At 42.6% G+C, this 23,393-nt stretch overlaps 1 protein-coding gene across 1 annotated transcript; it reads right to left on the bottom strand.

Moving 5' to 3' along the window:
• Positions 1 to 93: 93 nt before the first annotated feature.
• Positions 94 to 23,393, bottom strand: LOC133126999 (ras-related protein Rab-2A). Its single transcript, XM_061239576.1, has 8 exons — positions 23,153 to 23,393; positions 15,006 to 15,077; positions 12,308 to 12,375; positions 9,358 to 9,440; positions 8,985 to 9,077; positions 8,686 to 8,797; positions 4,783 to 4,851; positions 94 to 1,831 (listed from the first exon to the last, which is right to left on the bottom strand). The coding sequence occupies exons 1-8, from the start codon at positions 23,196 to 23,198 to the stop codon at positions 1,736 to 1,738; spliced, it is 639 nt and encodes a 212-aa protein (XP_061095560.1). The 5' UTR covers positions 23,199 to 23,393; the 3' UTR covers positions 94 to 1,735.

A 23,393-nucleotide genomic window follows, 5' to 3' on the forward strand; every position in this document is an offset into this window, starting at 1 on the left:
ACAGGCAACACGGGTGGGAGGCAGAGCCAGGTACTCATAAAAGCAGCACTGTTTTTTTACCCCCAATCCTTGCCCCCCCAATAACACTTTAAATTTGCACAAGATATCTTTTATTTCAGCTGCTCGGCAGTGTACACACTGAGATCGGCATTCTTCTGTCTGAAAAAGGCATCAAATACTGCTAATAATGTTTTAAAAGACATTTTACATTAGGAAGGGAGATATTAGATAGTATACTACAGTCATGGTTTCAACAAAAGACCTGTACTTTAATCTCAACGTCAAGCATGATTAAATCAAGCATTTTTCACTTAATTGACTTCACACTGCCATGTTCTTACATCTGAATCCAAGACAGAAGGGATTTTATTTATACAGATGTCTGGATAATGAACACAGCACATAAGCTTGGGGATGAAGATTTATATGAAGAAAATGATTAGAGATGATTAATGAAATGCAAAATAAAATAGACATAAAGGTGACCACTATAATTTTTTCCCCACAGTCAGAAAATGAGTTCTCTAGATTGTTAAACCACATGGATTATTATATCTTTTTATTGTTGTAACATTTTTTTTTTTTTTTTTTTTTACTGTCATAACAATCATTTTAAGAAGAACCACCACAGCAAATAAGTTGAGGGTCACATAGATATTCCAGGTTTGGCTTTTATCACCCTTTTCACAATAGACAAGTTGTTCACCATATATCCATAAACAGAATACACTGCCAAATAAAGCAAATCTTTACACAACCACAAAGACATCTAAAGTTTAATAATGATCTGCACAAAAATTCTGTTGCAGGTTAATCTGAAAAATAAATTTTGATAAGAAACAATGGTATATTATAATATATTATTCTAGCATGAATCTTTTGAGACAGAAAAATGCACTAACCTTTTTGCTTTACCACTAAAAAATATCAGATTTTTTTTTTTTTAAGGCAAACAGCTGATCCATTTCAAGAGAGTGGGTGATCCGTTTCTGGAGATGTGGTTATAGAGCACATAATTTGGCATTAAATTAGAAGAATATTGAGCCAATGCTGCTATACACTGAGCAGCTCAAGGTTACTGGAGGGAGATGGCAGGAAAGAGTCTACAGGATTAAAAAGGTGTCAAAGCAGGAATAACAATACTGTCGCAGTTCATAGCGCTAAATCGTACAGTATAGAATTTCAGCTAATTCAATAAAGTGTTGTAACTTGGTCAAGATACACTAAAGCAAGAAATCATAACTATATATACAAAAACCGTGAATGATAAATACAGAATTAAAACAGTCCTTCTCTTCTTCACTCCTTCACTTTGAAAATGGCGGGCTGACGGTCCTACATGCCTGTTACTTCAGGTAACCGAAATAGCCTGGAACTCTGTCCACATGAACTCATTAAAATACTTAGCCGATCTTGTAGTGTTTAATACAATACAATGTTGAAGCCAAAAGGACACAGAAAAAAAAAAATCAAGAAACACAATGACTGGGGAAAGAAAAAAATAAAAATAAAAATCTCAACATGATCCTCAAAATCTTGTCATTTAGGTGAAAGTTAACCATTTCTGCTGGAGCCCAGAAAGACTTCAAAAGTTTAACAGGGTTTGTGAAGGACTCTGCTTTTGCTCTTGACGGACAGCCATCTAGTAAATGAGTGGAAATGAGGGGTTGGGCAGGCGTGGGGAGGGTAAGAAAGGGTTAGTACGCCCAACCAGTCAGATAGAAAAGCGCAGGCCTCAGCAGCAGCCCCCTCCGGCCTGCTGTCCTCCCTGGCTCCCTGAAAGTGTGGCGTTGGTTGCAGCATGCTGGGGTCCTATTTTAATGCCGTTCGCCTGGATGGAAACCACAACAACAACCACCATCACAACCCCAGTCCCCGGTCACATATGCCTACATTTATTATTACACATCACATTTTCACCTTTGCACAGTTTGTTTACGGAGGATTACTCGTTATGGAGATAGGCTCAATGTTGCTTTCAGTTCAGCCCGAATGCCATGTTAACTTGTGAGAAAAAAAAAAAATTGGACTGGTAATGTGGAGCAGATATATCCCTGCCAAAAAGAACAAAACTGAAAGAAATGAGAGGGTCAGGCCCAGTCTCTGCAGGCCTCAATAAATTTCCCTCTTTTGGAAAGAGCTGCAGAGGGGAAGGGCATAGGAGTGTTCTATGTCATCAATAATTTCAGCAATAACCCAAAGACATGGCAGCCTGCCAGGAACTCACACACACAGCGAGCAGCCCTTTCATTTATCAAACGCACGCATCTCTCTCAGCACATACTCCCTCAAGTGGATTCGGGCTAAAATACAGCACTTCAAGAGAAGTAACACAGTAGTTACTGAAATGAAGCTCTTAAGGAAACTTCGCGTCACACTAAATCTCAGATTTATAGGGCTTGGCAGGGGTTTCGGCGCACCAGTAGCCTTGGGGTTTTTGGCATTGCCTCTGTGTTGACATCAGCTGATGCGGTTTTGACTTTGTGCCTTGACTTTTTTCTCTCGCCCTAATAAAAAGCATGCCCAATAGCTAAATGGGTCTCACCTCCTCGCAATAGGTAGTAACCTTACGACATGTTATGGACAAGTTATGACTTGGCCTCTTGCCAATATAAAGGGGGCTGCTGGCTTTCCTTTCAGGAACATGAATTAACACTGGATATAGACTTTGGTTTCCTGCGCTCCATTCTGCTAGCGAACGATGCCATCAAACAGAGTCATTTTAACTATGGATCCTTTACCAATCATGCCAATTAACACATTAAAATATCAACCCCTATAAATATTAACCCCTTAAAATATCTTCAGACCTTCGTCTCCTACTGTATTCATTACACTCAATCAACAATCCTAAACCGCAGGGGTTTAATTTCCATGAAAAATCTAAGTAATTCAGGCATGAACGTGTGCTGAACACATCAACATGTGTAAACAGCACGAAGAAAGGCAGTGTTACTTAGCCACAATGCAAAAACGAAAGTATTTATTTTAGAATGGTAAAAAATATCAAACAGCCAAACATGGCATAGTCTATGGTTTCATTTCTGCCAAGAAGCATTACGGAACACGCCGAGTTCCACTTTTGGCAGAGTATCGGGCCCAGAAAACTCTGGTCCAGAAAAAGCAGGTGTGAGCCGCGGAAGCAACGGGCCCATATGCTTTCAGTGTTCTTAGAGGTTCGGGGGCAGAATAGCTTCTGTACAGTTGGTAGTGCAACTGAGGCAGTGAATTTAGCTTAATACCACTCAGTTACCATTCACCTTCTTACTCTCATATGTTCACATGTAACGGGTGCCATAATTATAATTTCTGCACGGTTTCTGTGGGGATTAGGCAGTGTACAAAGTTAAACTTGCGCAATTTATAGTCAATTAACTTTGGTTAATTAATAAGCATAAAAATTATCGCATGAAAAATGTAATCACACACACAATGCTGTTATTGTACATGCTTTTAAAAAAGGAAAGCTGATGAACACCTAATCACGATCTCCGGCCATCTCCCTTCTAAATGCCTCATAGCCGTGCCAATCCTTCTCATGTTTCATCACTATGGCTTTATGTACACTACATCACTATGGATTCGTCCACACTACCACACACATCTAAAACAAAGCAACGAAGAAACGGAAAAGGCGCACGTTTACCACGAGCCGTGCACATGAAATGCAATTAAGCGTCAGAATAATAGCGCGTAATTGATGTGCATTTCCTGTAATAATTAGGGCCGATATTTCCCCACATACATGACTAAAAACAGGCCTGAATGCGGGGGAAGTGCGCGGAGCTGTGTCCCAGGCTCGCTCCCTCTTCCGCTGTGCTCTGCTGGAGTTGCCATGTGACTGTGGGCAGACTATGCTAATGGGCTCAGTGTTATGAAACCCCCACAGGTCTGGCCCTCTGCTGGCCACACTGTGGCCTCTGCTCTGGGCCTTCACCACTGAAGGCCTGCCTCCGGTCCTTAAAGAGACACCGCACCAAACATCCGCCAAGCACCGCCTCACCTCCGGCATAGGCAGGGCTTCTTTTTGTACCATTTCTGCACCGTTTTTCAGCCAACGAACCATCCATTTGGACAAAATGAGAGCATTGCAATAAATGTAATAATTAATTAATCGTACTCGAAGTGTAATGTTTTTTTTGGCTGCAGCGAAGAAATGATGCTTTGTTTGGATGTTTGGACTATAAGGCGACATTTGTTCAGGTACAAAAACTGCAGTGGGTGATATGGCCTTCATTTGCATTCAACATTTTTCTCTTTGTTCGAAGGTTTTGGAGAGCTTGGATCTAACGTTAGCCATCTATATGCAAATCTGCAATACGGAATTGTACCCATAATGTAGGGCATTACTAATGTAGAAATGGCAGTATTTTTCATTCTGCACAAAAAATATTTGATGTCACAAAGCTACAAATAAAAACACCGATTTGTTCCGTGTTTTCTTTATTTTTTTTATTTATAAAGAAGGGCCTTGAAAGAGAAAATTCAATTTGTGGAAGAATTTGTGACCTTAGAAGTTATACGAGTATAAATGTTATGCTACCGCAAATTCTTAGCCCTTATGCAAACATTTAGCGCTTATCGGGATGTAATTACACATGTATGTAAAATCTAGCGATAAGACAGAGGTGTGCGGAGCTCGGTGTGAGCGCATCTCAGCTGAAGTGGTTCCTGGATGGGAAGCCAGAGCCTCCTAACTGCAGTCTGGATGCAAATGAGGCTCTTCAGCTGATAACCCACAGAGGAGCACTAGCTGTGCATTAGCAGTGTGGGGAAACGTACCTCATTGTTTATGTCAAAGACCCCTTCCTGAATCTTCTCATAGATCTCCTTGGCTGTGTTGATGAATGCCTAAAACGCAACAAAAAAAAAAAGAAAAAGAAAAAGAAAAAAAGAGAACTGTTAAATAATCAACTGAGTAACCCGCCTGTCAGAAGCGGCTCCAGACAGCATCCTGCTAATGACCTTAATAAGTAAGGAGCTGACTCAGGGCAGACCCTGCTCTTACATTTCCAGGGGTTACAGGGTTTGCTGCTAAAACAGCCCCACAAAACAGACGCACGTGAACCTGGCAACGTGAGAGAAACCATGGAACGGCACTGCGTGCAAGCGCCCGTATTACAGCTGAATAAAGAGCAGACAGAACGAGCGGATACGCTGCAGAAAGTGCCCCGTTTTTGCCCAGACAAGCAGGAAACAGGCCAGACCGACAGCGGCGGAAAGAGGGACTCCCCGGCAGACGGCGCAGGAAGCCCAGGGATGCCCGGCCGGACGGCGCGGCTCCGAGCGGGCGAACTTTCCGTCCTCTCCGTACCAGAGTGCATAAAAAGCGCAGTTCATTAGCAGAAATAAATGGAGCTCCTTCTACACCGTACCCTGGAAGCGTTTAACGGCTGAACTTGCCACCAGAGCTTTGTTTCCTAATTAACAGGACTGATATGTTTTCACCTATAAAGGCCTTACAGCTCCCCAGAGTAATCAATCTACTGCAGCTCAATTACTGCAGCCGGCCCGGCGAGCAGGCCTAAGCGTGTGAGGCAGGCGCGCGGAGATATGAATATGCATAAACTCTAAGTGTGTGATCGAAACATCATACAGGGTCAGGAGAATTCACAGCAATCTAATGAGATGAATTAATCACGGAGGGTGTTTCGGGGCGCTTCCAGAAACGAACAGGTTTCCAAACAGTTTCACATCTCGAGTCTGGGAGCTTGGCTCGCGGCCAATTGCGAATTGACTCTTCTTTATTCTTCGCTTTTTTTTTTTTTTTAAACTCGCGCTGCGGCGTTAACACATCCGCGCACACGTGCGTACGTGTGAACACGCCTGACTGCTCACACACACCTGCCACATGTATATACACACACCGCATGCGCATGCGCACGCACGCATGCGCGCGCGAACACGCGCACACGCGCACCCACACACACACACACACACACACACACGACCGCACTAGTCCCATACGTGTAATGTGCGTAAGAGGGATTTCCCTAACGAACAGCACACCTGGTCTCAGAGACGTTTACCTGCGAGGCTCTGAGGAACTCCCGCTCCCTCACGCTCCGCGGCTGAACGCCCTGACTCTCCGAACCGCCGCGTGCAACCCGTCCACGCCCGCGCGGTGGAAAACAGGTACGCGCTACCGCCGTCGCTACGGCGATGCCCCACGCCGGGGGCCCCTCTCCCCCGCAGACGGGCACGGCCCCCGTAATCGGGAGGGTCCCCGACCGCCGGGAACCTTCCCTCTCCTAACTCGCTGACCTTGGACGGAGACGGCCGGATCCAATTCATTAAGAGCGAGCGACGAGAGGAAAAAAAAAAACAAACAGACCATCTGGCATAACGAGCGCGGTAATCTACCTCTGGTACTTTAGACACTTCTCATCTCCTCCCGCAGATGGAGCGCGCCGGTTCCGCGCTCGATGAGAACCGTCGCCCTGCCACGCACCGGAGGCTAGCTGAAGAGGGGGGAGTGTTCTGGGGGTAATTCGGCTCACCTCAAGGCTACGGGTTGCTGGAGCACAATCTGGCTTTGCCAGAGCTCCGATACGGGCGACCGGAATAATAATGCACAAATCAATGACTGCGCTGCTCCCAGACCGCTAAAATATATTCACAAAACATGTATATAAAGACATAACATAAATCATTCATGCAGAGCGCTCAGTATTTTATTAAAGCGGTCTGCTTTTTGAGTGGGGCCTACGGCAGCTTTATGTTGCTCACTGCTGCCACCTGGTGGTATGCGATGATCCAGCTTTCAAATAATATCATTTAGCAGTCCAAGAAAGAGCATTGACAAAGCAATTATATGCTCTTAAGGAGTTGCTAAATCATGCTGCAGAGCGAAGAGATAATGAATTAAGAGATGAACTTCACAGTCATTTAATTTAAAATTCACCAAGCGTTGTTACTCTATTAGAAAATGAACCCAAAGTGTTTTCTTGTAAGTACAAATGAATTAAAAAATCTACTTGCCGTGGGTCATTAAGGGAAGGATCAAATCCAGCCACATTTGTGCCTCGAAGCAAAACTTGTACAAGTGAAAGTCACAATGCAATCAGCTCCTCTCAGGTGGCTGATATTTACTGAGGTTTTTTTAATATGTAATTACTTTTTAATACTTTTTCCCTTTCATTGAAATCTGTAGGATGCAGAGTATTTAAGTCAGTTCACAAGAGAGAGGATGAAGAGTGAGGATGAAGAGTGATGGGTGAGGATGAAGAGTGAAGATGAAGAGTGATGGGTGAGGATGAAGAGTGATGATGAAGAGTGAAGAGTGATGGGTGAGGATGAAGAGTGATGATGAAGAGCGAGGATGAAGAGTGAAGAGGATGAAGAGTGATGATGAAGAGTGATGGGTGAGGATGAAGAGTGATGATGAAGAGTGAAGAGTGATGGGTGAGGATGAAGAGTCTGTGCTTCACTGCACCGTGCAGCGCGGCCACTCAACCAGAGCTGCTGCTGGCACCCTCCCTCCCTGGGGCACAGCCCACTAGCATGGTCTGGCTTTAATTTACCATCTTAAATCTTCCAGAAAAATTACACATTCATTGACAAGGGCAATTATGATGCTGTAATAATGTGCAGTAAATTCAGTAATGAGGAGTCACAATATTGTGACTATTCTGTGTTGACATTTGGTTGACCTAAGCCGGGGAAAAATTCAGCAATTCCCTGGCATATCAGCTTTGATTCCCAAACATTATACAGAGGCCTCCACACACACTGTGACAGGCAGGACCAAGTACACTTACGATTTCTAAACGGCGTCACCTAGACTAGTCGCATATAAAAACATAATGAAAACAGTCACATTTCTCAATATACCCATTTCACATCTTATGCTGCAAATGAACTAAACCTATTAAACACATTACCACATAGCATTTATGTCACCGCAAATTGATGGACCTTACAGCATTATATATATACAGCCCAAAGCATGATGTATGGGACACATTCAGATCTCTGATACTTTCAGCTAATCGTTGTATGCATATCTGAGTTAAGCCACAACATACACAATGTGGTAAGGCTGCAATGGTACGGTAGTGACATTTCTAAACTTCTGGCATCAACATTTGAATGCGCTTATCAAAGGTAATACAACAAAGAGAAGATTTAGGTGAATTTCCTGCTCAAAACCAAACATCCTGTCCAGAACTTATTGCTCCGTCTACTTGTTTTTTGTTTTTGTCTGTGTTTTTTAAGCATTGCCCCAGCCTAACCCAGTTTTGAAGGTGGCATGATTTACTGGAACTGGCCCTGCCATCATTTTCAGCAGAATTGAGTTTGTTTCAGAGCATGGAGAAGTCTCAGGTGTAGGACAGAATTTACAGGAAGGCCTCGTAGGTTCAGAAAATGGTTGACAAACGGCCTGTTACTTTCACTTGAGACAACCTACACGTTTCACACTTTCAGATTTGAGTCTTTGAATGACAGAAATTGTGGTTATGGGATTTCTGCTGTGACTCATTCCTGAGAACTGAGAAAAAGGGTTGCGGTGTACGGGCATTTTTCACATCAGTTCACCAAAAACCAAGAAAAAAAAAACCCTGAGAAAGTACAACAACATGCAGGACGAACACGCACTGATATGAAGAAACAGAACCAACACCTCTGCATTAAATGGGTGTTATTTCAACCAGTTAATCAAGCAGGCCCTGGGAAGGCGGTTACCTCTTCCACGTTTGACGCCGTCTTAGCGGAGGTTTCCATAAAGATGAGACCGTGTTCTCTGGCAAAGGCCTCCCCTTCCTCTTTCTTCACCTCACGCCGTGATTCCAGGTCACTGAAAGAGACCAGACCAATCAAATAAGTTCCCTGTTCAGAAACACTTCAGCTCGTCTGACAGGATGAAAACAGCCGTTTGTATCTCTGTGACCGCAGCAGCGGAAGGGAGAAACAGGGAAAAGGAGAGCCAATGGCTGAGCAGTACAGCGGCGTTTGGCCACAGCCAGTCAGGAAGGACCGCTCACCTCTTGTTTCCAATGAGCATGATGACCATATTGGAGTTGGAATGTTGGCGTGCATCTTCTAACCAGGTCGTCAAGTGGTTGAAGGTGTCCCTTCTGTTACAGAGAGTGAAAAGAAGCCACACAACCTTTCACATCTCAGAGGACCATAAAGACAAGGCAAGGATGCACTGGAACACAAGCAGGTCAGAGTGAACACTTCACCCAGGAGACAATATATGCAACATACCTGTTCCTATACATTTGCAATGACCCAATTATTTTAAATCCAATAATTGTGCACACACACTATCTGGGAATGACTCTTAATGCAATTAAATGAACAGAGCTCAGGTGTGAGTGTGCTGAAGACAGGCTGAATGAGACGCCGCCTCACCTTGTGATGTCATACACTAACAGCGCCCCGGCCGCCCCTCTGTAGTAGGACCTGGTGATGGATCGGAAGGACTCCTGTCCGGCCTGAAAGACAGAGAGCGGGCAGTGAGCTCTGGGGCAGTGAGGGCCAGTGAGGGGCAGTGAGGGGCAGTGAGGGGCAGTGAGGGGCAGTGAGGGGCAGTGAGGGCCAGTGAGGGGCAGTGAGGGGCAGTGAGGGGCAGTGAGGGGCAGTGAGGGGCAGTGAGGGCCAGTGAGGGCCAGTGAGGGCCAGTGAGGGCCAGTGAGGGGCAGTGAGCTCTGGGGCAGTGAGCTCCGGGGTGGCTCGGCCTAACCCTCCCTCCGTCCCTCCCTCCCTCCCTCCCTCCACCCTCCGCCCGTCCCCATCGGTCCCCATGGTCGCGCGCGAGGGCCTGTGTTGTGCCCACTGTCACTCTCCCTCCACAAAAAGAGCTCTCAGCTCTCCCGGGCCATCCTTGACAACCCAATTCCGTGAATGGCCTCACAATGCGGGAATCATTACCGGCGCGCAGAATGGACTCCTAGCAACTGCACTCAGAGGAGCCCCCTGTGAAAGCGAGAGGCTACGCCGCGTCCTGCCCCCATTGAGAGCCCTGCTCCCCGGGCAGCTGTTGACATTAGAATAAATAGAGCCCATTGTAAATAAATGATGAATGACACCAGCTGCCAGAGGAGAGGTTGCAGGGAGGCCAAGGATGCAAATTCAGAGGGTTACATCACTCCTCTGCTTCCCCCGCCACTCAGCCACTGCTCACTGGAGTAAAGCACTCCATTTCAAAAAACACAATTATTCCTGGTTATGATGCGCGGATCCTCTCCCGTTGTCCGCCCGCATTGTGCAGCTCCTAATGGAAGCGCTAATGCTAATGCAAACCTCAAATTTGCCAACAGCTGGTAAAAAGTGCAACGTGATACGAGACGTTAAGTGCATAAACACACAGGTCTTAGCTTGAACCCTATATAGATGCCTTGGCAGAAACATAGCAATTTGCCATTGAAATGAAATTGCTACTGAATCAAAGGAGTTCTGCAAATAAGAGTGGGCTAGAATTCCTCCACAGTGATGTGAAGGACAGATTATTAGGAAGGGTTTGGTTGCAATTACTGCTGCTACAGGTGGTACAACCAGTTATTAAGTTTAAGGTGACAATTATTTTTTGACAGGAGTAATTTGGGTGTTTGATTACTTTTTTAAGTAACTGTTTTCTTTTTTACCAAAACAGTAATTGGAAAATGTTTTTGTGTTTACTTTGGTCAAATATAACATTTTGTCTACATACGTCAAACCATTCAGTGTGACAAATATACAATGACGGAGAAAATCAGAAAGGGGGCAAATACTTTCACGGCATTGCACCTCTTTCAAAAGTTCTGACTGAATAAGTTCAGTACTAACAGAGTGACCTTTTTAAAATACCGATGAACAAAACTGTCAGAATGCAGAGAAGCCATGTGAAACTAGACTGGGTTGTTTTCAGAGAATGACATCATGCCGCAACAGGCTTGTTGAGGGTGAAAAACGATCAGGGCAGCACGTTTCCGTTCCCGTGCAGTCTCCAGGGTAAGACCGTGACACAGCCCTCTACTCGAAGTCACACGTCGGGGCTTCAATTTTTCAAAACGAGATAAGCTAGACTTTCAGTATGTTAATTAAGTACAACTTCCAGAAAACAGATTCAGTTCTGAATGGGCTTCATATGTCAAATCTCGGAAATTAAAAACATTTTCCACACTCCAACAAGGCACTGCTAAACAATCTGCCAAACAATTTACATCTGTCTTTGGCAGAAAGCAATGTCAGTGATCACAGCTAAATGCTATTTTAAACTTGCCATTTTTTTGAAAACGAGTGATAAAATATTGCTATATTTCAAGAGACACATAACTGCTCACCAAAAAATGTTTGAGAAAATTAGTACAGGGAAGTGAAAACGACTTTCTGTTCTGGCACACTGTCTCCATCTATAGGCCAGTAATATGTTTGCAGCCACAAGTTGCCTCACAGTGAGGCTCTGGCTCTTCTGAGGTTGACAGGAGGAGGGACTCACAGCAACCTTAAAACTGACCACAGAGATGAAAGGTCAGAGCTGACACCGTCGCTGATGTCAGAGGGCACCTGGCCCACCGGCCAGCAGGGGGCAGCAGTGCCGCCAGGTCTGCGTCCCCTGCCCAAGCCACAGGGGACAGAGGAGCAAGAGAGCAACCCAGGCCCACCATCTGACAGGAGCACCAGGGCAGAGACCTGCGCTCAGCCTGCTGTGCTCTCTCCCAGGACACGGCCACTGCACAGACTCTACTCTGAACAACTGCTGAATACTAGCAGACCTGTCCCTCCCTGATATCTGTTCTCTGGGTTCATCTAACAACACTCGTTCATCCATTATATGTAAACTTATAGACACTGCCACAAACACTCAGTCAGTCAGTACAGCTTCAATTCAGATGCAGTGGCTATTTAAAAACATTGTGCTGAAGCTCTTAGTTTATATTAGATTAATGAAAGTGTTCTGATTCCACCCATTCTGAAATGTTTCATTATATTTTCACCTCTGTAAGTTAAAATGCTTTAAGATCGGAAGGAATAAAGGAATATAACCAATTCTAAGCATTTATAAGAAGCATAATACATATGGAATGTACACAGCAGTCACACAAATATTCGGACAGAGACACAACTTTTTTTGTTGTACTGGCTCTGTACTCACGCACCTTAGATTGGAAATGAAACAATGAACATGAGGTTAAATCCACACGGTCAACTTTACTTTAATGGTATTATATCCATATTCAGTGATGTAGGAAGCCCTTTATACAACATATTCCATCACAAATACTCATGGACTGCACTGTATACACAGTATATATGTAATTCTCCGCCCAAATAAAACTCACATTATCTGTACAGATGTAAAGACTTACAACTATATACTTACCGTATCCCAAATTTGGAGTTTTATCTGTTTGCCATCGATAGTGATCATTCGCGCCCCAAATTCTACACCTTTTGGAGAAAAAAAAAAAATTGTTAAACATTAGTAATAACGAATACATATTTCTCAAAATATAAAAAGCCTGAACAAATGTGTATTTTTTGGAACCAAACATAAGGAGGATATTAAATGTAAAATGAAAGGCTAAAAGATTAATAACCGTTCTTTTGTATTTTTCTTTTATTTTTTATGATGTTTTTAAATTATTTTTTAAAGATGTTTTTTAAAGTAGACTTATTATAATTTTTCAAATTAATTTTTCAACAAGATTTATATATATTTTTCATGACTCAAAATGAACATTAATGTGTTAAGCACTGGATTAGGCTGAGGGGTACATTCACTGGTAAAAAGTGTCAAATATGCTTCATTGACACCTTGAGAGCATAATGTTAATGAATGTATCATGTAATCATGTGATCTTGAATATTCTGGATAAACACTGATTGATACACAGGAAGAGCAACCTTTGACCGTTGGCGTTGTGGTGTGATTTACAGTGTGGTGGTAGTGTTTTCTGAATTTCAGGAGCCTACAAGCACAGAATGTTATAATAAAAAGTTTACTGTAAATAACTTTTGTATATTTGGAACGGTCTGGTGGCAGTCAGGCGTCAGAGGGTGCTCTGCTCTTCCTCATGCCAGGACTACAGCGCAGAGCTGACTGGCTTTCTGCACCACGGGCCGGTTCAGACAAAGCCACACGTGTGATTCGTTGGCATTTAGAGCATGAGACACTGAACAGGCCAGTCTATTGTTTAGGGAAACACATGTATTTGCGTTTCCTGTTTTATTTAAGCCTCAATTAAGTTTACAGGGAAGAAAATGGTGTCTATCACAAGAGGGCCAGGCTGTCAACGTATGAAACGCTGAGGTTATGGGAGAAAGATGTGGAAGTGCCCTGACAGAGGAACCTCGTCAGAATCAGTGCTATTTTCAGTTGTTTGAGAGCTATTTTCAAACAGCCGAATACTAAGAGAGGGAAAGAGACCCACCGCTCATAAAGGCACATGCACTGGGGACTCGGTTACATAAATGGGGTGTTCCTAATCGGATGAGACGAGCGATATGGCTGCACATACGTGGTTTCACACCAAAGGAACCAAAGCATGCGAATGGCGTGCAGCTCGATCATGAAACCAACACTCTGGCCAAGACACTTCCTTTTGTGCAAGTGATTTGAACAGGTTTTAGGGAAATACAGTGCCATCCATAATGTTTGGAACGAAGACTCGTTATTTAATCATCGATCTTCTGTACACCACAATTTGAGATTTGTAATAAAAGAAAATCGCATGTGGTTAAAGTGCACATTGACAGATTTGAATAAAGGGGATTTTTGATACATTTTGGTTTGTACCTCATCAGTCATTCATATACTTTGGTTTAGAAATTACAGCAGACCCCCCCCCCCCCCCCCCCCATTTCAGGACACCATAATGTTTGGGACACAGCAATGCTAGGTAAATGAGTAGTCATGTTTAGTATTTTGTTGCATATTCTTTGCATGCCATAACTTCATGATGTATATGACCTATCAGCATCATCAGAGTCTGGATAACTTATTTTCAGGTTGTCCTACAAGCAATACTAAAACTCAATTTTATGCATTTCAAAGGATCTCTACGGAAATTGTGGGGTGGGACTAGATTCAGCTGTATAGAACAGTATAGAACATTTGTTGTTGGCTAAATGGCTTTAAGTCATCAAGGGCCCAAGATATCAAATGAGCCTCAAACCACAGTGCTTGTAGCCAGACTTGCAGTAGATACGAAAATAATAGTTTAAATGGACATATTTTCTTGTTGAACTCAATGGAAAAAACATTCAGGAAAAACAATTATTTTCAAACTGCATCTTAGTCCATTTCATCTACTTATGCGACATTTAACACAATACCCTAAAATCCATTTGCTACTAAAAGCATCAGGCTATATCATAAATCTCCCTCTTGCATCTACAACAGCGCTTAGCGTTATGTTTTTTAGGTTGATGGCAATGACTACTTCCATCCGACACAGAACTGGAATTGCCTCAGATATTTCTGTGCACACTTATGTAACATTGTATAAGGGCTTCTACATAAATATGATTGATCAGATGTGCAAATTGCTGAAAATACAGCTGGCCAAATATTTTTAAACGATGCTTTCATAAAGCATATTCAAAAACTAGGACATCAAGAGGGTTTAACACGCAAGAGGGTTTAACATGGCACTCTGTGAAATTTGCACTTCACTCACTGTACTTGATATTTAGGCTAATTATAAATACAAGCCATGTGTCCATGCAAACCTGCTATGCTCTGCGTCTCCTCGACAAACACAGGCCCATATGCACAAGTCCAGCTTCAGCATTGAACTGCACTGACTGTGAACAGTGTTAACATATTACACATAACTAAAAAGAGAAGGGAGGTAAACTAAATACACTGAAAACATCCTTTGGCAACTGTATCCATATGGACATCTGTAACACTGCCTCATACATCTGTACTTCTGTAGCATTTATTTTTTTATCCTTTTTCAAAGGAAATGCTTTGTAGCAGATGCTGAACATTTGACACACGATTCTCATTAACCAACAAATGATTCCATTCAACCAAGCCTCATATGAAACAGACCAGACCATTAAAAACTTACCAATAGTGAGGTCATGCACCGGCTGAAACCTCTTGTCTGTGAACTGTAACAATAAACATGACTTCCCCACTCCTGAAAAACAAAAGCAAGACATTCATGAGAAACGAGACGGTGTTTATGCCCACAGATGCGTCAGTATTTCAGTGGAATAAAATACTGCAACACAAATGTCTTCCTCACACTGTAATACACTGTCCAGGGCTGGATTTGTACTGAAATACTAGAGGTCTTTACTCATGAAAGACAGTCTTTTTGAAGCATTCACTACACTCACATTGAGCCCACACCTTCCATGTGTTTTAGAGAGGAAGCGCTTTGCCATCTGTCTAAATGACTTGGCACTGTGAGAGGTGGCACAGGCTCTCTAGAACAGGGGTGCCCAATCTTGTGCTGAGGAGGGTCGAGAGTATGCAGGTTTTCGTTCCAACCAATCACTACACCAGCTGATTTCACGCATCACTTCCCTCCTCTCTGATTGAAGGTGCTTTGATTCGTCAAATCATCTGGTGCAGTGATTGGTCTCTGCCCTCCATGGCACAATTGGGCACTCCTGCTCTAGAATATACTCTGATCTATAATCACGTCCTAACATGAATCAGGACTACTACCGACTTCATCCAAACACAACATCACAAAAGCCTCCTCTCATGCCTATGGGGAGATTTCCTCAAAATTATAACGCAACACTGAGAGAAAAATAGATCAAATCTGCAGGGATTCCAACCATTTTAACGATCCCTCCTCCGAAATGAGTGCTGCTGCAGACCTCGCTCCTCCATCAGCACTAGCAAATGTACAATCAGCATATGTTGCAATTAACTGCTACAAATTAAACTGCAATCTTTAACATCCTGCAGAATGTGACCTTCTGATTATGGGCATGCATATATTCATGTTTCAGACGATTAACAGACGCAATATCACGCGCTTGACGTAGGAGGGGGTTTTAATCAATTTGCCGATAACCAGACGAAGCAAACATAATCTGCATATGATCTCAGATGTCAGGGAATATTTTGTGCCCACTGAATCATTGTGAAGTGCATTAGCCAGCGTTAATAAACATTCATTAACATTACTGTCATACACAAATATAGCCCAAAAAGAAAGTGATTTGTCTCATTATTCCTCTGGATGGTGATCTGAGCACTGGCCGTTAATGCGCTGGCTGTTTGGAAGCACCACGCCTGTCAGTCAAACCACTACGTCTCTGTTTGTGTGAGACAAGGTGGATATGTTTAAAAATACAGGATGTGATTTCAAGAGTTTTTTTTCTTTGCCAAAAATAACACCAAGTTTAAGGGCTTGACATACACCGAATAACGTTAGAAATAAATAGGATCACTCTTGTTTGCTGTCCACCAGTGACGTACAGCCGTCCTCTCCAATACATTCCATGGTCTTTAACAACAGGAATACAAAACAAGTAAATGCATTTGCTTTATTTTGTAGCATGAATGCCCAGACCCCATGCTACATGCTAACCTGCTTAATCATGGGATATGGCAAACAGGGTAGAGTAGCAGGTCAACCATTTCACTGCTGTACTAGCATGTACTGGATACTGAAGTCACTGGAGAATCACGTTTCGAGACGACAAATACATTACCATAACAAATAAATTAGCTCTCGTTTTAGACATGAGTGCACATTATGTTTCCAAGAGCAACAGCCTTTGCTGCACATGGGTGCTGGAAGAGATGCAAAGATTGAAATGTAGATAACAGAGCTCCTTATCCCAATGAGCTCCGTGTTCTCACTGTTTTAACAGTTCTGCCCTTCATTATTATAAACCTCTGCACATCTCATCTATATGCAACTCACAGCCATCCATGTAGTTCCATGGGAAATTGTGATTTAACAAGACAAAACATAACAGTAATGAATGGCTAATACCAGCTATGCTTTCTCTGTGTTGGTCTCCCAAAAGCCAAGCATTCCACCTCCTACTTAAGCCATTTTTATTCATAGTTTACATCGGAGTATAACACTCCTTTATAGACAATAATACATTGCAAGAATGCAGTAGGAATATGTAAATCTGACATTAAAATGTCATGGGAAAACCCATGAAACATCATGAAAAGCACAACATGACAGCAATCAAACTGCATGCATTACCTGGAACTCACATAGAAGAAATATGCCCATTAACCAAGATTTGTGTACTTAATGGAGGGAGTATAATATCTTGAAGTTTAAAGGAACTGTGGGAATTGAATTCAAGTAAACAAGCTAATCTGTAAGTAACAGTCTGTAACTACAAATGAGCCGGTTGCAATCCTTTAAAAAGTTCCGCTGAATAGCCTACTGCTTGGTGCATCTGTAGGCAAAAGGAAACCCCAAGACCAGCATTTGGATCTGCAGTGCAAAGGCTCCTGTAAAACAAAAATACTGCAAGTAATCATGTGGCTGTAATGAAATCCGGAAAGAGGTCATGACAGCAGGATTGGAAACTCTAGTTTCCACCACGGTAACTGCACATAAACCAGAAGTTTACAGATTGAAGCAGGACACAAGGCCTGATTGAAAATGTCTCAATTCAGAAAAACAAAGTCAGTGCGCATGCCCACAGCACTAATCATAAAACCTGGACTGTGTAACACACAGAGCTATGGCTGAGGCTGAGGTGCAAAGCCTGGAAGCGCACAGCGAATGCATGGACCCTGCCCTGCTGGGTCTGCTCCATCACCCGTACACCCGGCCTGCAAAACTACACAAAACAATCACAAACAAATGCTGCAGTCGCACAAGAAGTGAGACGTATGCCGTGAATGAGTAGGCCAAGTTATCTGGCTTTAAGGATGGGAAAGCTTCTCAGTTCTCCAAAAGGGTTTTTATCTACTTTGCCCAAAAACAACCCACTCCCATAAGAAATGTCTTTTTAAAAAAGCAACTCCTGTGATCTATGACTGCTTTACTTTCACAATTATTCTTACATCTCTACTTCCAAATATTACACCACACCATCAGCTTCCACCTTTTACAACCCAACAGAATTATGACTTCCTATGTACATAATGGCCGGTAGTGTAGTGGTGAAGGTAAATGACTGGGACCCGCAAGGTCGGAGGTTCGATCCTCGGTGTGGCCACAATAGGCGAAGGTTGGTAATACCAGTTGCAAAGGTATTTTACAGAAGACAGTATCAAAACAGCAACACTGTGACAAGCCTAACAGGCATACAAATTCACTCAGTGACCACTTTATTACGTAGACCTGTACACCAGCTTGCTAATGCAAATATCTAATCAGCCAATCACTGAGGTTTGAATCTCAGAAATTGCTGACCTCCTGGGATTTTCATGCACAACAGTCTCTAGAGTTTGCAGAGAATGGTGTGAAAAACAAAAAAGTAGCAGTTCTGCAAGCAAAAACCAGTTGTTAATGAGAGAGGGCAGAGGAGAATGGCCAGACTGGGGAAAGCTGACAGGAAGGTGACAGTAATGCAAATAACCACACATTACAACAGAGCTATGCAGAGTGGAGTTAATAGGCTCCAGCAGAAGACCAGTAAGTCTAGTAAGTCTAATAAATACCTAATAAAGTGCTCACTGAGCCTAAGTTCACTTTAAGGTGAGTGGTACACCAAGCCGATGACAGGGGTGACTGTTGGGACCTGATTAGTCCATGTAATGAGGGAACGGGACACGCCCGTTTCAGCCGATACTCTACACACAAAACTCTGGAGACTTGCTGGGAATCTCTCAAACAGAGACGCTGAGTAAACATGAAGCAGCACAGACATGTAGGCCTGCAGTGAAGGAGTGTGATGCCTTGCACTGTATCGGGATGTAAACAGAGACACAGGCGTGATAGAGCTGCGGTCACCCATCTGCCTCAACTAATCACTAAATTATTATGATTAAAATTTGTTTAGTAATAAATATATTTAAAGAAATGTGGCTAATGAGAGGAAAGAGGAGCAGTGGGGAAACCCCCAAGTTATACAACGTGAAGCGAAACAAACAGAATGGAACAGAACATTCAGTTACAGGCTAATTCATGGAAATTACGCTCGTCTTCATACGCTATTGAAAAGTTAATGGAGGGGCCAACCTTGAACTTAATTTAACATCAATCTTCCTTTTCTGGATTTACAGCTGTTCTACCAAAGACTGCGTAGGAAGTCCCGTGGTGACAGCGCTCTTAATGTCCGTTATCCATCTGGAATGTTCCTGAAATGTTCGTCCCGCTGAACTGGCAGCCCACTGGGTCTGCAGTCATCAGCGTGTGTGCAGCCCATGAATCACGCAGAATCATCGCACGCATCTAGAGAGCAGACTACGCGCCAGAGTCAAGAGCAGTGCTCGCACACCCAAAGACACACTTCTGGGCAGTCACATGCGGGCAGTCCAGTTGAGCAACTTGTCATAGATACCCCTACGATGTTGCAAGAAGGGCCGAAATGTGTTTACTCCTGCATTTAAAATTGTGAGCGCGTGCAGAAATCTCAAATTACACCTGATGTCATGCTCATTTTTAATTTCGTAAACAAAGAAGCCTTTTAGCCTGATACTGATTTAGCATCTCAAATAATCTTTTAGGCCAAAGGCACGCAGTAACTTTATTTTACTCTGAATTTAAAAAATCTGATATAATCACTCTAGCTTGCAATTTCAGTTGCATTAAGACTAGACCAATGCCATTTAGTTGTGTACTCAAAAAAATCTTACTGCACATAAGGACAGAATAAAATGTTATGTAATGTTTTTAGAATTTACCTTAAGCCATATAATGACTGCATGTACAATGGTCGAAAATTCCTCAAACTTAGGCTAACCATTATACACCTGCATACTTCCACTCAATCATTGTAAATGGACAATATGTAAAACATAGACCCATTAAATAAAAATGCAAAGGGAAAAATGTAATCATGGCACAGGGTACTCTAGTTACAGGGTGGTGGGAAATGTTCCCTTTTTCCAACAGAAGAAAGAAGAGAATTAAAATTAGCATTCAAAGACCAGACAGGCTGAGAGGCAATGACAAGCCAACAGAAACATCGAACTGGCCTCGAAGACCGGAAACCTCACTGTCCACACAACCATTACTGCAATGGCTGGACGTACCCAACGTAACTGTTGTGCAGCTGGAATAGAATACAAATATGAAACGGAGGTTTCTTTTTGCAATGGGACATGCAGCTGTTCACAAATGATACAAAACCAATAACCTGACTACTTCAGGGGGATTGCAGACAGAACAATTCACCATTTAATACTGTGTTAGGAAAGACAGGGCCTATCCACATAATGTACCTAGGTAGTGAACCCACAGCTTTCCAATGTGAAGAGATGAAAATGACAACACGGTGGATTGTTATATTACTTCAAAACGTATATTAAAACAAATCTGCCAAGCACCACTACCAAGTAGGCCACAGCTTGTACCGGATAGTGCAGCTCCCATGACATTAAATTACATTAATGGCATTTGGTAGACACTCTTATCCAGAGAGATGTACAGTTGATTAGACTAAGCAGGAGACAATCCTCCCCTGGCGCAATGCAGGGTTAAGGGCCTTGCTCAAGGGCCCAACGGCTGTGTGGATCTTATTGCGGCTACACCGGGGATTGAACCACTGACCTTGCGGGTCCCAGCCATGTACCTTAACCACTACGCTACAGGCCCGCCCTGATGACAGAAAAAGCAGCAGGTAAAAGTAAACCTTTCTTCATTTAAAATAAGAGCAATGCGATGCAGTGGTTAATTAGGACAGTGTGAATACAATTCCCAACGCTCACTGTCAAAATACATACAGTACTGTGCAGAAGTCTTAGACACCTGTATAACATTCTGTACAGATGAGATTCTTTCAAAAATAATTCAATGAAAGGTCCTAAATAAACATACTATACATTTTACATGACATTTTAGTCATTTGTCAGAATTGTTAAAAACTGAATCAAATCAATATTTTTTGTGACCACCCTTCGGTGTTAAAACTGCATCACTTCTCTGAGATAGCCAGCGCTGTCCTGCAGTTCTATAAGACAATCAGCAGGGAGGTTGTTCCAAGCATGTCACAGTTCTTTGGTTGGGTCCATGCTTCTGATCTCAGACAGCCTTGATCAAGTTTTTAAGTAAAAATAGTCAATTGCTTACAGTAATATGTTACTTTTTTAAAATGAAATACAAAAATGTCTCCATAAAATTAAATCTTTTGGAAAAGGAATATGTGGAAATCTCAAATCTGTTCCTTTATGCTAACACACACAAAAAAATTAACGCATATATAATAAAGTCTAGGGGGCCTAAGACTTCCCTACACTACTGTACATTTCAACAAGTATCCACCTAAGAAACGAAGGGTGCTTAGCAAGAAAACAAGCTGTATGAATGTGACTGGGGTGCTCTCATGAACTGCTTTTCTCTAACTCAATTAAAGCAATAAGACTCCTGTGTATAACAGTAAGCACCAAGGCCAGATCTCAAGGGCAATCCTCGCCCAACAACAGACAAATGATGTTTTCTTTCAACAGAGAGCCATAGAAAGCCAAGCTACACTTCTCCACAACACTTAAAGTTACTTCTAATAGGAACAACATGGTGGACCAGTCTTTCCGTTGGCTTTGCTTTCTACATAGAGAAGAAATGCTGCCATTCCAGGGATGCCACAGGGTCTTTCCAGAGTCATGGCAGGTCTGCAGGTGCTATGGTTAAACACAATGCATCACATTTATAAAGGCTATAGGCTACATCTGATGATAGTTAAACTTTTTTTAAAAGAATGACATTGATTAGTCTCATTTACTAAAAAACCTGTGCTCAGTGCCAAAATGTCAAATGTGTGTGACACGTAAAAGAATGCTTCTTTCTTTTGTTCACTGTATATAGCATGCACAAACATGCTTAATGTCTGAACCTTTATCATCAGTGCTGTACTCAACAATATGACCAAGTAAGACATAAAAATGATAGAGGAAAAAAAAATTACTAGCTAAGTAGATAATTGTGTTGGAAAACAGTTTCCAACATGTGTTGTACAAGTTTGGGTTATTTTATCATAAGCATGTCATACGATGACTAACCAGGGTCACAGCAGAGCAAGAAACCGCTTCGCTGACCGTTTTAATGATTTCGTAACGGATGACCTATCCATTTTGATATCAAAATAACAAGTAACGTTCGAGCTCTAGGCTTCTGAAATTTACTCGGGATTTAAGCGCTAAAGGAAGGCCCGCTGAAAATGTAATGTTGACTTTACAGCATCAGCGCTTACAGCGAACTTCCTAGCTATGTTCCCAAAGTTAACGTTACTCAGCAAACTTATTACATCTAGATAGCTATGCTAACTATAATTTACCTAACTTTGCCCATCTACACTTACTATGAGTTAACACGCTATTCGAGCATCACAATATTAACGTTACAACGGTCACTGCTAGGCCTAGCTGCAGAAAAGCTATCAATTTTAGCTTAATGAACATTCGCTACAAGCCGATGGCAACACAACTGAACAGGGCTACTGTGCTAACTAGCTAGCTAGGTGAACCAGATTGTCAACAAAATCAGTCAATGCCTCATCAGAACTTACACTACTTATGCAAGCTATCAGGTTAGCAGAACATTGTTCTAGCTAGCTAGCCGGTCAGCCATGCCTTCATAACGAGTGTATTTAGCTAGATAACTTAGCTAGCTATTCTAGCTAACATTAGCCACCGTATGTTAGCTATAGTAGCTAGGTGAATTGAGCGTCTGCCCCAAAGGCCTTGCATATTTTACGGTCCATTTCCCAGGAAGAATTTTAAAGTGTTTTCTGTCGAAATATAGCAGCTAGCCAATTAGCTGGAAACAGTAAAGCCAGTTGACATTTATGACAGTCTGTACAGAGGAAATACGGATAATGACTTGTTGTGGTGGGACTGCTGTCAAACACCTGCGTAATGACAAATTGCCCAACCTTACGTAGCTAGCATTAATTGTTTTTGTAGGTAACGTTAACGTTATAACCTGACAAAAAATGAAGTTATAGACATTCCTCACACCTCGCATGAACCAAGTCACTGATAAACAATAACTTACTAAACAACTGTCCAGTGAGCAATCTCGCTAACAAGCCCAAGGCATGTAGCCAGATTGCTAACTGGCTAGCAAGCTGTATGCCTCTTTTCTCTTGACACATCGACACAGTGCCTTACCCGTATCCCCAATAATGATGTACTTGAACAGGTACGCATATGCCATGGCAGCTGGACACTGTGTCTACCCGACTTTGCTTTCGTACTGTAACTCTCTCTCCGCTGCAAAACTATGGATGAAAATTGTCTATATTACTAATAGATATAGGCTTTATCAGCCTCTAATTCGGTGTCCGACGGTAAGGAACAATAAACTCCTCCGAGTCCGGCTGTCTACGTCATACGTTCCGCCTTCGCCACG

This window comes from Conger conger, chromosome 4 (genome assembly GCF_963514075.1).
Source record: "Conger conger chromosome 4, fConCon1.1, whole genome shotgun sequence".
In the NCBI taxonomy this organism is placed as follows: domain Eukaryota; kingdom Metazoa; phylum Chordata; class Actinopteri; order Anguilliformes; family Congridae; genus Conger; species Conger conger.